This window comes from Delphinus delphis, chromosome 19 (genome assembly GCF_949987515.2).
Source record: "Delphinus delphis chromosome 19, mDelDel1.2, whole genome shotgun sequence".
Classification (NCBI taxonomy): Eukaryota; Metazoa; Chordata; class Mammalia; order Artiodactyla; family Delphinidae; genus Delphinus; species Delphinus delphis.
The window spans coordinates 20140807-20155883 of NC_082701.1; the positions used below are offsets into that span (position 1 = coordinate 20140807).

The following is a 15077-nucleotide window of genomic DNA, read 5'->3' on the forward strand; positions in this document are numbered from 1 at the left end:
ACCATTGAATATAATTGCTTTCTTCCTCCCCTCTTATTCCCTTCAGTCATGCAACCCTTGGCTCCCTTAAGTTGAACATTTTCCAATACTCTTACAAGTTTAAACACTGCATTTATTTAAAAGAAAATTCTTATTGCTTGCTTAGACTTTTTATTAGCTAAGTGAAGAGGCTCATACAGGTAGGGTACTTGTCGAGGCGGAATGCCTTACTTCATCGCGCAGTGCTAATCCTGTGAAGTTGCCTCGTCTAGCTGCGTATTCCTCAACGTTGGCCAGCCCTGGTACCACACAGCAGCTCAGAGCACTGCGGTATATGCTCATGTCATGAGCATCATACCACTCTTCGGTCTTTTCATCATAGCACTCAACATTAAAGGTGGTGGTAAAGCCATTAAAGCCACCCACCACAAACAAGAGGTCGTCTACCACCCCAATACCAAAATTGCTACGAGGAGTAAACATAGTGGGGATGGTGCGCCAGATGTTAGCCACTGGGCTGTAGACTTCTGCACTCCTAAGTCGATTAGCTCCATCAAAGCCGCCTACCTGTGGACAGCAGAGGAAACACAGCTGGCTGTTAACCATCGCTTCTGTTTGCTGAGGATGCCCTCTTTGGGGGTGGCGGGGGGGACCAGTGATTTCATACCTCCCTCTTCCACTATCTTCCATGGAAAGAAGCTTTCAGATTCTTCCCAGTGGTAGTGTAAACCTATTTGCTAATAGGAAATGTAGGGCTATAATTTTTGTTGTACAAAAGGAACTCACCGCATATACGTGTTCTCCATAAGCAGTTACGCCTATTCCACTCCTCCTGCTTCTCATGGGTGCTATGACTGTCCACTGATTACTCTCAGCGTTGTACACTTCTGCCGTTGACAGGCATTCATTTCCGTTAAACCCACCACATATGTAGACCTGTGTGAAGAGAGTTCCAAGATTATTAAAACTGGGGAGTAGAAAGAAAGGGTGTGTATATGGTGGTGGCTGGGGCAGGGGACACTTCTGATGCCAGTCTTCAGTCTGAGTTTCTTTTTTCCACATGTGCACGCATTGCTTTTTAATAAGTAAAATCAGAAAAGATAGTCATTTGATGAAGGAGTTAGTATTGCAAAGTGAACACTGCCACTTCTGTTTTCCATGCATTATTTCCAGGCCTGTTTGCTGTCACATCTCCTAACCCCCGCTTCCCCTGGGGTCTTACCTTTCCATGGAGTGTTGTGGCACTTGCGTCACTCCTCTGTTCATGCATGGGGGCAATGAGTGTCCATTGGTTGGTCTCTGGCTCATAACGTTCAGCAGTGTTGAGACGCACGTAGCCATCAAATCCTCCCATGGCATAAATAAAATTACCGAGGACTGTCACGCTGACATAGCAACGCTTGGAGTGCATCGGGGATACCTGGTGCCACGTTTTCTTGACTGGGTTAAAACGCTTGACACTATTGAAATAGTCTATACTATCGAACCCCCCAATGATATAAACATAGCCTTTCAAATAAGCTGTCCCGTGGTAGGCACGAGGACTCTCTTCCTCACAAGTGACATTCAGCCATCTGTCTGCCCGAGCATCATATGCCTCAATGGTATTGGTGGGGCTCCCACCACTCCAGCCACCAATTGCAAATAGGATGGCGTAGGGCAGGCGGGGCCTGGTGAGTGGGTTGGTGAAGTCAGAATTAGAAGATCCGTTCATGTTTAGGTCATACATGGCCTTCAGTGCATTAATGATGACTGGCTTGCATTCCTCGCTGTCTTTGATATAGTCATTCATCTTAACATTGGTCATGAAGTATTCAGCATGCATTAGACCCAGGCGAACCTAAGAAGGAAATAGAGAAAGTCATTCAGACTAGGTGTGGTGTCTGGAAAACCCATGTCCTTAAGCCCGCAGTTTTACAGTCTTCTCCGAATGCAGTAGGATCATGTTTTGTTTTGTTTTTGTAATTTACAGCTCACAGTTTAAATATTTGTGTTTTGGAGGTGGTATACATTGGATGCTGAGAATGAGCGAGATAGAAGCCACCTCAAGTGGTCACAGAGCTAGTCCATTCCTTGGCCCCTGGACAGGACTATTAGACCAGAAAAAGCTGTGGTCATTATTCAGTAATTGGATATCTATGTCTCTATATGTAAAATAACATGAATTAGCACCAAATGGCTACAATTGAGTGCAATGCTCATGATCTGGTTTCTTGTCCAACTCCTGTTTTGGTTGGGGAAACTCACAGAAGGAAAGGGGTGAGAGGAAGACCCTTTAGAATTCTTTTGAAGGCCTGCCCTCTCCTTCCCCCACTACCAGGGAGAATCTTGGTCAAAGAGAATATAACTGGAGCAGAAGGAACTAGCAATGTCAAGGGCAAAGAAAATTGCAAAATTCCAGAGAATAGCAGGGGATGCCTTCTGTAGAGGTACATATATAAGTATATGTAAGTATAACTACAGCCTTGGAATCTGTCAAACATCTGAGTATGGCTCTTGGGACAATCCCTCTGGGATAAATGAATCAAAAGTGAGCAATTAAGGGAATTCTCTGGCAGTCCAGTGGTTAGGACTCTGAGCTTCCACTGCAGGGGCATGGGTTCGATCCCTGGTTGTGGAATTAAGATCCCACAAACCATGTGGCCCAGGCAAAAAAAAAAAAAAAAAAGCAATTAAGCATCCCACAAAAGAATAACTAAACGACCTTGGGAAGCAAGACTGAAATATGCTGCTTTCTATTTTGGGGGTCATAAGAAGTCCATTTTACAATGGCCTCAAATACAGCATCTTCTTGTTTGACGTTGAGTTCATCTTTCTCAATGATATCCTTAAGTTCAGTGACTGAGAGCTCTAAAAACTCTTCTGAGACTTTCACCATCTCCTCAAAGTTGTGCAGTATGAACGTGTAGGTCTTCCGCCTCAGCTCAGGGCAGTAGATGTAGTCTGTGAACTTGCAGATGCCGATACAATTATCCAAACACAGCTCCGACTCGAGGAACTCACAGCAAGCCCTGACAATACCCATGATGTTAAATTGGTCTGCAGCAACCAGCAGGTTCTCCATGTTGTCTGGTGTGATGGGGACGGTCCGGGTGTACGCATATTCGATAATTAGCTTCATCATGTTGGGGGTAATGCCAGGGATGTTGTATACCTTCTTTTCGATGTTGTTCCAGCCGCTTGTAAACAAAGCTCTGGAAGAAAGAAAGAAACTAGCAGTCACTGAAATACTTCTCTCTAGTTTGCCATGTTCCCTCCCCCCGCCACCTTCTCTTGTTGTGGGACATTTGGACATTTTCCAAATAGTGTGCACAATAAGTAAATTGGAAATAAATTGGCGTGAGGAAGCGGGCGGAGGAGGGTAGGTTTTATACAGTGGTCAAGAGAACCTTTCCAAGAACTTTGACTTTGGTCACTTTTATTCCTATCTTCATGATAAGTAGGCTTTTTCCCATTTTGTGGATGGAGAAACTGGTATCTACAGCTGGGAGTAAGACCGAGGTCTTTTTCTGTCTCAGCCCATTGCCCACCAAATTCTATCTTAATTAAGGAAATTAAACTTGAGCAAATACACTTTTAAAACAAGTATTATTGGGCTTCTCTGGTGGCTCAGTGGTTGAGAGTCCGCCTGCCGACTGGGGGGACACGGGTTCGTGCCCCGGTCTGGGAAGATCCCACCTGCCGCCGAGCGGCTGGGCCCGTGAGCCATGGCCGCTGAGCCTGCGCGTCCGGAGCCTGTGCTCTGCAACGGGAGAGGCCGCAACAGTGAGAGGCCCACGTACCGCAAAAAAAACACAAAAAAAACCAAGTATTATTCAATCAACACATATCCAGAATCTGATCGCTTCTCACCTCTCTCGTTGCTACCTTCTTGGTGTGAGCCACCACCAGCTCTTGCCTAGATTATTGGAAGTAAACCTCCCAACTGATCTCTCTGCTTCTGCTTTTGACACCTCCAGAGTTTATAGTCTTATCCCAGACACCAGCATGCTCCTTATGAGTTGATGCTCCTCTTCCGCTCAGAACCTTCCACTGACTTCCCTTGTTACTCAGAGTAAAATACAAAGTCCTTACCAGGGACTACAAGAGACCTCTGAGATCTGGACCATGAATACCTCTCTAACCATATTTCCTCTCACCTTCCTCCTCACCTTGCTCCGGCCCTGCTGGCCTTGCTTTCCTTGAATACACCAGAGATGCTTCCATCTGTGCACTTTGCTTCGTACTCTGCCTGGAAGGCTCCCCCAAGATCTCCGTTATTTCCCAAGACCGCAGCCCCTTGAAGTCTTTGCTCGAATGTCACTTTGTCAGCAAAGTGATAATCCTATTTAAAATTACCACTGACCCCTCTCTATCTTCCTTTTTTTCCCTAGCACTTATGACGTAATACGTATTTTATTTATTAAATGCCTGTTCCCCCTACTGGAAGGTAAACTTTACGAGAACAAGAATGTTTATACATTGTTTTATTTCCAGTACCTGTCACAAAATGGGCACTCCATAAATAATTATTGAATGAGTAAAATGACTACTATTCCACAACAACTTATTGGGTCCCTACTATGTAGCTAGGTACTTCTCTAGGTGTTGCAGAGGACAGAAGTCCCTGCTCTAATATATTTTTCCTTCCTTTTTCTAGGAAGTTTAAAGGAATGTGGGCTCAGAGATCAAATTCTTTAGAGAAGAGGTCTGAAAACCTACAGCCTCTTGGCCAAATTCAGGCCAACTCTCGTTTTTGTACTGCACGTGAGCTAAGAATATTTTTTACATTTTTAAATGGGGAAAAATTTTTTTCTTTTGTTTTGGGGGGAAAATATTTTGTGACACCTGGAAGTTAAATGCAAATTTCGGTATTCATAAATAATTTTATTGGAACAGAGCCATGCCCTTTCATTTAGTATTGTCTGTGGCTGCTTTCCTACTAAAGGCAGAGTGGAGTAGTTGTGACAGAGACTGTATGGCCTGCAAAGCTTAAAATAGTCACTATTTGGTCTTTTTGTATACCCGGCTCTAGGTCTAGATGAATGAGAATTTTTAGCAATGGGTGGCACGCACTTATCATATCTTCATTGGAACCGAGTACTCACATATTTTCAGCTCATGAACAAAATAGGTCTTTTACTTCCTGGGTTACAATAGTTTTGGCTCAAACTCCTTTTTTCTTCTGAAAAATATTTCCTTGGTTCTTTCCCCTCATCCCCCTTCCCACCCTCTCAGTCCTTGTTAATTTGTCACCCTGTTTGAGATAGTCTCAGATAGGGGCTTAAGGGGTGGCTGGAGTGGCACTGTCATCTAGGTTTAAGTAGGAAACCCACTACAGGTGTCCAACCTTCCCAAACGTTGGTTTGGGTGAAAATCAAAGAAAAAATGCATCTGGCCCACCAATAGTTGGTTGAAATCTAGTTGAAAATGAGACAGAAGAGGCTCTGGCCCTAGCTGTGCCTCTTCAGAAGACAAAGGAGCCAGTCTACAGGAGCCCAGGGCTTTGACAGTGTCCCTAAACTTAAGATAATGGGGTGGGAAATATGAAATGAACCAAAATGTCTCAGAATGAGCCCCATTCCCCCTTTTGGCTTAGTCCAGCAACCCTGTTGTACCTAAAGTAGGAACTGCAGCTACAGAGGATGTTCTTGTGGGCATTGAACTCAAAACCATTGACCTTGATGACCACGTCGCAGAGCTTGCCCTCTAGCCTAAGCTCGTTGAAGATCTCACAGGTCATCGCACTCATCTTCCTCTCCATGTGAGGCTGGTGGAAACCTGTGGAGGCCGCCGTGCTCTCCATCTCCATGGCACCCTGGGACAAGGGGAGCCAGGCTGCTCTCCTAGGGTGTCGGGGAGGATGGTCGGGGCCCTTTAGCCAGCTGTCACTCCTTCTTCCTACTACACCTTTCACATTGGGCCCAGCAGGCAGCCCAAGTTCCAGAATCCTGGGCCCGCTGTGACATCACTCTCAGGATTGTGATGTCAGGTTCTGGAACTCTCTCCTGTCCCTGTCCTCATTCCTCCCCCCCCCCCCCGCCCCCATGGCATCACTCAGGCTGAAGACCACCCCACATCTTCTGCAACCAACCAGAAGCAGGACGTGACCACTAACACCACGTAAGACTTTTGATTCACTCTAGCTCCTGCTGCCCGCTTCCGGTGCTCAGTTTGGCGTCTCTGTGGCAACCATCTACCTTCTTCCGCAGCTTGGCCCTTGGCTCCTGAGACACTGAGTTCAAGGAAACCGAGTCAGAGGAGGCAGAAGGGAGAAGTAAAGCTGATGGGTTTTCATTCTGGCCCAGATGTCCAGGGCCCTCCTGCCCTCTGGACTGAGTCACTCATCTTCTGTGATGAGGAGCGAGGCCCGTGAAGGAAGCACCTTCTGGATCTTCAACAGAACTCACTTATGGCTCCTTCACACCCCCTCCCATCTGCGCCCTTTTGCTCATGCAAACCTTAAGCCTGGAAACGTCCATTCCGGTTAGGGTTTTTGTTCTAAAAAGAGTGGCACCCACCCACGTAACCCCAGCCTCTTGGGACACTCCCCGTCCACCCCCCACCCCCCGCCCCGGACCCGTTCCCCGTCCCCGCACCTCACCCCCACCCCGCCCCGCGGAAGCGACGCCTGCGCAGTGAGGCCGCGGGGCGGTCGTTGTGCCCACGCCGCCAACAGGCCGGCGAGCGCCATGGCGGAGGAGGTGAGGCGGGAGGAGGAGACCGGCGTGGGGCGGGCCCCGAAACCCCGGGCGCTCCGAGACCCCCACCGGGCCGCCTGGGCCTCGCCGCGCCACTGCGGCCCGTAGGCGCCCAGGCCCGGCCGGAGACCCCGCTCGTCCCCCGCGCCCCCGGCCCGGCCTCGCCGGCCTCCCCTTGGGCGCAACGCGGTGCCGGGGTCAGCGGTTCTCTCGGGTCTCGGGACAGGTGAGCACCCTGATGAAGGCCACGGTTCTGATGCGGCAGCCCGGGCGGGTGCAGGAGATCGTGGGCGCCCTCCGCAAGGGCGGGGGAGACCGCTTACAGGTACCGCGGGGGGGGGGGGCTGGGGATGTGGCCTGCCCAGTGCGCCTTCCCGCTTTGCTGCGGACACCAGCAAGCATGCCTTCAGCCCCTAGAAATGGCCAGCTGCCCGAGGGCAAGCCTGTTTTGCCTTGGGGAGAGTCCACCTGCCCAGCAACCTAGATTTCAAATTTCTCAGGTCGTGCTGTAGACAGAACGCACCCCACACCAGGCCTCCGGGTCTTGTCCTCACTAGCCGAGGTTGGTGGGCTCCCCAAGAAGACGCAGATGTGTAGATGGGCCAAAAGGTGGGGGCATCTTACGAAGGACCAGGGCATTGAGATGGGTGCTATTGAAAGAGTGGAAGGGGTCCTGATTCTGCAGTCCCCACCCCCATCCTCAGAGAGGCTGGGTCTTCTCTGGGTTAGCACAGGTATTAACTAGGATTAGTTCTTCCTTCGGCGCTTCCTGACTCCCCCAGGGCTTTGCCCGCAGACCGGCACTGAGCTGTTTGGACTTCCATAATCATCCTCCCTGGCTGGCACAGGGCCACCCTGGAAGGAGCCTGTCTAGGCTTCATCTCTCTTTTGCATTTTAGGTCATTTCTGATTTTGACATGACCTTGAGCAGGTTTGCATATAATGGAAAGCGATGCCCTTCTTCTTACAGTAAGTCACATTCTAGCTTGCTTTATTGGGCTTGACAGGACGATGGCTTATAAGGGGCAAGTAAAAGGAGTTCCGTGTTTTTGCAGATATTCTGGATAACAGCAAGATCATCAGTGAGGAGTGCCGGAAAGAGGTGGGTTACTCCCTTCTTTGCTCAGAAATGGCTATCATATACGACTTCCAGTGGTTCTTGGTTAGGACCAAAGATTCCAGGGTTAAGACCTCAGAAGATTAATTTTTTAAAAAATTGTTGTTATGCTCAGGTGGACCTAGTCTTAATACACTGAAACAGCTTTTCCTTATTGGCCAAGACACGTGATGATAGATGGTTGGAATATGCTTACTCCTATCTGTAGAACTTAATAGGAGACTTCGATGTTTGCTGTTTAACCCTCCCACAACTCCGAGAGGTGGATAGAATCATTACTGTCTCCATTTAGCAGATGGGAAAACAGGCTTGGAGAGGTTTGAGCAACGTACCCGAGGTCATACAGCAAGATGCAGAGCTTGGTTTTCCCATAGATCTGATTCTGTTCCCGAACTCTTTCCTCTATATTATGCTCTTTCCTTGATAGTATAAATTTTCTTGGTAAGGCAGCAGGTACCAAGAAAGACTTCTGAATTAACATCTGTGTATGAAACTCCCGTTTCCATAAGATGCATACAGATACTGTAAAGCGATCCGTGTAGCCTTGGAGTTCATTTTACTTTGCTACGCGTTCTTCCCATCAGTGTCCTCTTTGCCAGAGCAGAGCTGTGCTAGCCCCTCGTTTCTCTGCAGGTTGCTGAGCTCTTTCTGCTAAAGAGCTATATCATTTAGTTCCACTTGATTATGAAGTTCACCAAATTGGTTACTAAGTGGTCTGCTGGTCTGCCATATTGGTCAGATCTTCTAATACTCTGTCATGATTACTGGTTATTAAGATGGACAGTGAATTATAGATAGCTCTTCTGTTTCTACACCTGTCTCTCTGGTGATGCCACTTGTAGCTTAAGGTAGATTCTGGCTCCACCACTGATTACCTTTGGCAGGTCACTTTTTTTGGTTCCTCACATCCCTGATCATAGCAGCTTCCAGAGAGCTACGTCCACAAATAAGACAATAGGTTTGGATGCCCTCTCTGGGATAAAGAAGCTAGAGAACATTAAGATTTGTGGCGTTGATGGGTTCCTGAAGAAATTAACAAAGCAAAATTTATGTAAGAAATCTTTTTTCTTTTTAAAAATTTATATTCTGGGGGTTTCCCTGGTGACGCAGTGGTTCAGAATCTGCCTGCCAATACAGGGGACACGGGTTCGAGCCCTGGTCTGGGAGGATCCCACATGCCGCGGAGCAGCTAGGCCCGTGCGCCACAACTACTGAGCCTGCGTGTCTGGAGCCTGTGCTCCACAAGAGAGGCCACGATAGTGAGAGGCCCGTGCACTGCGATGAAGAGTGGCCCCCGCTTGCCGCAACTAGAGAAAGCCCTTGCACAGAAACGAAGACCCAACACAGCCAAAAATAAAATAAATAAATTTTTAAAAAAAAGAAATTTATATTCTGTTGAATTCTGTTATACTTTCAGAAAAATGTTCTCACACTCAAGGAAACATTGAGAATCTTAACACATTTTAGGAGCTTTCTGTCTCTGTCACTCTTTGTATTTAACCCTCTTTTGGACTGATGGTCAGGGACTCCATTTGATCTCATAATATTCCGACACCATGCACGTATTAAAATTAAATTTTTTTACTCAGTCAATTCTCATTTTTATTGGGCACTGTTACTGACTGAGCCCATGTGACACATGATCCCTGAAGCAGCCTCCCTAGATTGTGGAAGGTCCTGGCATGTGGAAGGTGACCTTAGCCAGAGGAGGTGCACAGAGATGCTCCCCGTGAGGTTGTCCACCTGACGTTGGCAGTGCGATGGAGTTATCCCCTAACATGCTGTGTCCCAAGCTCCAGTCTTCTAGTTCACTTGAATGATTTTTGCCAGATCTGTGTAAATTACCCTGCCTTTAAAGATCTGAATGCAGTTAACTTGCAAAAGAAAGGAGCAATCTTTATGAAAGCATGAGTGTGCTATTCTAGTTTTCTTTTTTTCCGACATACATTAAAATGAATCCCAAACCACTAAAATGAAAAGTGTTTTTATCCATGTACGCCCCCCCCCAAAAGTTATCTTGCCTACCACCTGAGAAAATGTACCACATTTTGGGAAATACAGCGCTAAATCAGTTCTTACTGATTAAGCGGGAGTGCAGAGGGATGGCCGGCTCTGCAGCTCCAGTCACTCCCTTACCTGGAGTTGCATCTTCTAGGTGACTTTTTTCTCATGCTGGACTGTAGGACTCTGCTGGGGAAAACCTGATGTGGACTAAACGGCTTTTCTCTTCATTTCGATGTCACAGCTCAAAGCGCTCTTCCACCACTATTACCCAATTGAGATTGACCCACACCGGACCATCAAAGAGAAGTTACCTGACATGGTGGAATGGTAAGTGATGGTGGTGGTGAAACGCCCCTGGCCCTCACGATGCTTGGTCTGGACGGGGGCGTATTTTTCCTGAGCTTTGGTCAGATGCAGGCTCCTTTACCTTACTGAATGCTTAACTGAAGGCCACAAGCGCAGCTGCTAGAACAAATTGTCCAGATAAAGCCAGGCTACGTGTGGCTACTGCTAGAGTAGAGGGCTCACCAAGTATCCTTGGAATGAGTTAGAAGCCCCTTAGTTTGGGGCAATAAGTGCTTTGGGGCAATAACCCTCCTAAGGAAACCAGTATCACTGGGCAAAGCCCCAGTTCTCCATAGAGTGGGGTCACAGAGGAAGGGATTCAGAAGAGCTTTGACATCAGCAGCAACTTGCCCAGCTCTTGTGTTGCTGCTGTGTTGCTGTCTCACCCTCTTCCTTTAGGGACAAGCAGGGTCCTTCAGGAAATGGCTCTGGGGGAAAGGATGAGGCCTCCGCTGTCAGTACTTCCAGAGGAGACTCGGCCCTGAGGTGGGAAAGGTCACTTTACTTAGTGGTGTGAATTTGGGGTTTCGTGGGGTGTCTGTTTCCAGGTGGACCAAAGCGCATGAGCTCCTGTGCCAGCAGAAGGTTCAGAAGTTTCAGATAGCCCAGGCGGTGAGAGAGTCCAACGCAATGCTTAGGTGAGCTGCCTGCCCTGGAAAATGTTTCTGCCAGACTGTTTGCGATGGGTTTGCTCACGAAAGAGAGGCTGGGAAGAATCAAAGAGGAGTCGGTTGCTGGGAGAGTCAGAAGCGATCTAGCACCATGAGTAGATGACGTGGAGAAGGTCTTGCTTGTCCTCTCTGGACACAGCCAGAGAATTTTCTATCCTTGGGTGTGTCCCAGGATGCAGTCTGCTGGTAGTGGATGTGGTGTGAATATGACCAGGGCTCCATCTCCTAGAACAAACAGCGTCTAGCTCATTCTTCCCAATGATAAACAGACTTTTGGGGTCCCCACGGCGACTGGCGTTCTTTATCCAGACATGGGAGTTGGCTGACCTAGGGCCCTTGATCTTCCGTGGCCTTCACAGTGCAGCTGTCTGCTGGAGCGTTCTTTACTGGAGGAGGGATGAGGGCACGTAGAGGAAGGAGTCCACACGGGTGCCTTCCCTCAAGGATTGTGTGTCCTGATTGGGGAGAGAGGCTAGCTCGTGGAAAGCCAGGAGAGTAGACACGTGCAAACCCAGTAAGTGCCTGGGTGGGTTGGAGGTGTTCCCCAGTGAAGCTGCCTCAGGATAGCTGCCTGGTTGTATTTTGCTCAGGCAAAATAATACAGAAACAAACAAACAAACAAACAAACAAAAAATGTGGTTATATGGTGTATATGAAGTTCAGGGGCAGGGAGAGCAAATCAATGGTGATGTGAAGTCAAAATGGGGGCGATGGCATCGACTGGGAAGGAACATGAGGGAATCTTGACCTGATTAGTAAGTACATGTGTGTGAACATATGTAAATATTAACTGAGCTGAACACTTAAGATTAGTGCACTTTAATAATTTATGTATTTTATACCACAATTTAAAATGTTTTTTAAAAATGTTAAAGATGTAACCCAAATAGAAAATAAAGAACAGTCGCAGAGGCAGTGCCATTTCAGAACCGTTCATGTCACTTCAGGGATGGATACAAGACGTTCTTCAACACCCTCTCCCAGAACAGCGTTCCCCTTTTCATCTTCTCCGCGGGCATTGGGGATATCCTGGAAGAAATCATGCGGCAGAGGAAAGTGTTCCACCCGAACATCCACATCGTCTCTAACTACATGGAGTTTGATGAAGATGTGAGCTGGGGCTGGAAGAGGGGTGGGGACCGCCAGCCAGGGTGCTTCACCCTAAATGTTAACCCTGATGGGGGAGGGGGGAGGGAAGGCATGCCAGCTTCTTTGCCCTCGGCAGTTATTTATTTATTAGTGCCAGCTAAAGACAGTCGCTTTTGAAGGACCCACTCTTGGGTGTTTGGCTAACAGTCGACTCTGCCAGGGACGACTGAGTTTAGGGCTCGGCCAGGCCCCGTGTCACTGTCATGGCTCGTGTGCCATCCTAGGTACTCAAGGGCTGGGACTTGGACTTGTTTTTCTTGAGCCAGAGGTGGGCTGCTCTGACTCACCCGTGTTCTGACTTCTTCCCCTTAAAACCAAGGCTGGAATTTTCATCCCTTTGACCTGTGGTTAGGGTGTGGCCCACAGCTGAGGTTAGCGCACACGTAGCCAGGCAGCGCTTGTATCACGGGCTTCATGCTTTCACCAGAGTAGGCGATCAACAATATTTGATGGTTCCTGTTAATTTAAACCAGGGATTGTAAACTTTTTCTGTAAATGACCAGGTAGTAAGTATCTCGGGCTTTGCGGGCAATATGATCTCTGTCACAGCTACTCTGTCACACAAAAAAGCACCCGTAGACAAGATGTAAACAAATGGACCTGGCTGTGTTCCAGCAAAGCAATGTCCAAAAACAGGCCAAATCTAGTCCACGGGCCCTAGCTTGCTGGCCCCTAGTTGGATCACAATGAAGTTCTGGCATTATCTGTGGCTTTCAGGATTCCCTTTCCTCTGTGGCAGAGACAGTGGAACACTGGTCCCGAATGGGTCCTTGTAGTCCTTCTGTCTGTCTCTTGCCTTGATTATTTAGGGCTTCCTAAAGGGATTCAAGGGCCAGCTCATACACACCTACAACAAGAACAGCTCCGTGTGTGAGAACTCTGGTTACTTCGAGCAGCTTCAGGGCAAAACCAACATCCTCCTGCTGGGAGACTCCATGGGGGACCTCACCATGGCTGATGGGGTTCCTGGCGTGGAGAACATTCTCAAGATTGGCTTCCTAAATGACAAGGTAGGTAGGAGACCCGGGTTCTTCATGGCCGGCTTCTCCTTCATTCCTGTTAACGAGTGCTTATTGAACACCTTCTGTGGGCCGGACCCTGTGTGAAGTACGAGAGGCACAGAGGTCAGACACAAGCCATAGTCTCATAGGAAACAGAAGAAATACCCAGTGGTTACAGCTGTGCACGAAGCACACGGCGTGACCCAGAGGTCAGAGCACGTCATCAGCCCACACGTACCGGGTGCCGCGCACGTTAACCCAGTTCATCTGTGCAGTCATACTCTGAGGTAGTGACTGTTATACCCAGTTTACAAATGAGGAAACTGAGGCAAGGGGGTTCAGTAACTCGCCTAAGGTGACATAGTTTAGAAAGTGGTTGGGCTGATTACCAGTCCTCCTAAATCATACCAGTAAGGCATGATTGAGATGGGAGATGTTGGTATTCAGGATGTGGGTTTATAATTTAGAGAAGGAAAGCATAGGAACAGACCAGAGGTTGACAGGGGTGAAAACATGAGGTCACAGAGGGGCACAGTGTGGCATCAGGCTAGAAGGGCTCCAGTTCTCACCCTCAGCCGGCAGGTGCTGAAGCCTCATGAAGATTCGATCCAGATAGATTAGAGGTAACGTCTGATAGTTTTTGTTTCTAATCGTTGTGATGGTCCTTTTGGCACTGACCCAAGGGTTAATTGTGGCAGCCTGCATCCATGGCCATCTGTGTCTCCAAAGGGCAGGTCCCGGTAACCTTGAACTCCTCCTGGGGAGTCGCAGCTTGAATGCCCTCTTCCCCAGCCCCAGGTGGGCAACAGCGGGCAACGCGGAGGGCAGGGCACTGGAGGACTCTCGGTCTCTGCTCCCCCGGCAGGTGGAGGAGCAGCGGGAGCGCTACATGGACTCGTATGACATCGTGCTGGAGAAGGATGAGACGCTGGACGTGGTCAACGGGCTGCTGCAGCACATCCTGCAGCAGAGGGACTGGACAGAGATGCAGGGCTCTTGAGGGCGGGCCGGGGTCAGGCCCCGCGGGCTGTGATGCGGACGGGCTTCACCGGAAGGCTACTCTGCTCTGAGCACTGCTCCTGCCTGTGCTGCAGAGAAGAGTCCGGGGGGCCGGGAGCTGCTGGCCCACGCCCCTCCCTCCCCCTTTCCCTGGCTTCGTGGTTTGTGTTCTGCAGAGCCTTGAGGGAGCCCTGCCAGCCCGGAGGGCAGCAAAAGCCATTCCAGATGAACTGTGGACCTACACAATGTTAGCACTTTAGGAATCATTTGGTCCAGGGAATCTTTTTTCCAGTATTTTTTAACATGGGAAGCTGCTCTTCAAACAAATCTAATATGTGAAACAGATCAAAATAAAAAAAGGAAAACACAGAGCTGTTCCGATTGGGGTGGGGGTGGGGCAGAGCCTGTACCTCCTGGTTCTGGAGGCGCAGGAACCTCCGAGAAGCTGCTAGAGCTCCACGGAACACAGTTTGAAAACCCCTGGATTAGTCCAGGAGACTCTGAGCACAGCGAGCACAGCCTAGTGTGTCCGTGGGCATCACGGTGGGCAGGCAGGGTCGGAAGGGTGTGTTTCTGACCTGGAATGGTTTGACTTGATTCTCATGCAGCCGTTAAACGTGAAATCCAGCTGGGATCAGCTGAGTTTGGCCGGCCCTGTATGCAGAGCCCCCTCTTTATGGGTCCCTAAAGTGATGCATATGAGTGTGGATTTTCACTGGGGCCCTTGGCTCCTGTCCTTCCTCCTCCTCCACGGCCACTAAAGTGCACGACTTAAGGGTGGTTGAGTCGGGACCTGAAGGGAGCCGGTTCCCTCATCCGCCTGCCTGGTGGCTGGTCAGTTGTGTTTGTCTGCAGCTCAGCAGAGAAAGTGATGGGAGTGCTGACTGAGGGCCAGCCGTGTGCACCCAGGTGCTGCAGGTGCCGTTTCATCCTCACAGGGGTCCTGCATGAGGTATGGGTCCACTTAGAAAGGACCAGTCCTTTCTAACACTGGGGTTGCAGTGTTTCCGACAGAGCCAGCCTTCTCTTCTGCATCACGCTGCCTCCACACGGACTTAGTTCAGGCTGTCCTGTTAGGCTTGGGGGAGGGTGGTCATCATCTGAGGCCGTCACCTCTGTCGACCCCGAGGTG

General features: G+C 49.1%; 2 protein-coding genes across 3 annotated transcripts; one reads left to right on the forward strand and one right to left on the reverse strand.

The window, feature by feature from the left end:
* Nucleotides 1–171: 171 nt before the first annotated feature.
* On the reverse strand, nucleotides 172–5770 carry KLHL10 (kelch like family member 10). The gene is made up of 5 exons (XM_059997011.1): nucleotides 5577–5770; nucleotides 2684–3173; nucleotides 1202–1819; nucleotides 766–915; nucleotides 172–546 (listed from the first exon to the last, which is right to left on the reverse strand). The coding sequence occupies exons 1-5, from the start codon at nucleotides 5768–5770 to the stop codon at nucleotides 172–174; spliced, it is 1827 nt and encodes a 608-aa protein (XP_059852994.1).
* Nucleotides 5771–6626: 856 nt separating this feature from the next.
* Nucleotides 6627–14310, forward strand: NT5C3B (5'-nucleotidase, cytosolic IIIB). Of its 2 annotated transcripts, XM_059996329.1 has the most exons (9): nucleotides 6634–6662; nucleotides 6886–6984; nucleotides 7559–7628; nucleotides 7715–7761; nucleotides 10022–10107; nucleotides 10674–10763; nucleotides 11744–11906; nucleotides 12755–12955; nucleotides 13812–14310. In XM_059996329.1, exons 1-9 carry the CDS (start codon nucleotides 6651–6653, stop codon nucleotides 13944–13946), a joined length of 903 nt encoding a protein of 300 aa, XP_059852312.1. In that variant the 5' UTR covers nucleotides 6634–6650; the 3' UTR covers nucleotides 13947–14310. The 2 variants fall into 2 exon arrangements, with proteins under 2 accessions (XP_059852313.1, XP_059852312.1); XM_059996330.1 differs by lacking the exon at nucleotides 6886–6984 and having other exon boundaries at nucleotides 6627–6885.
* The last annotated feature ends 767 nt before the right edge of the window (nucleotides 14311–15077 follow it).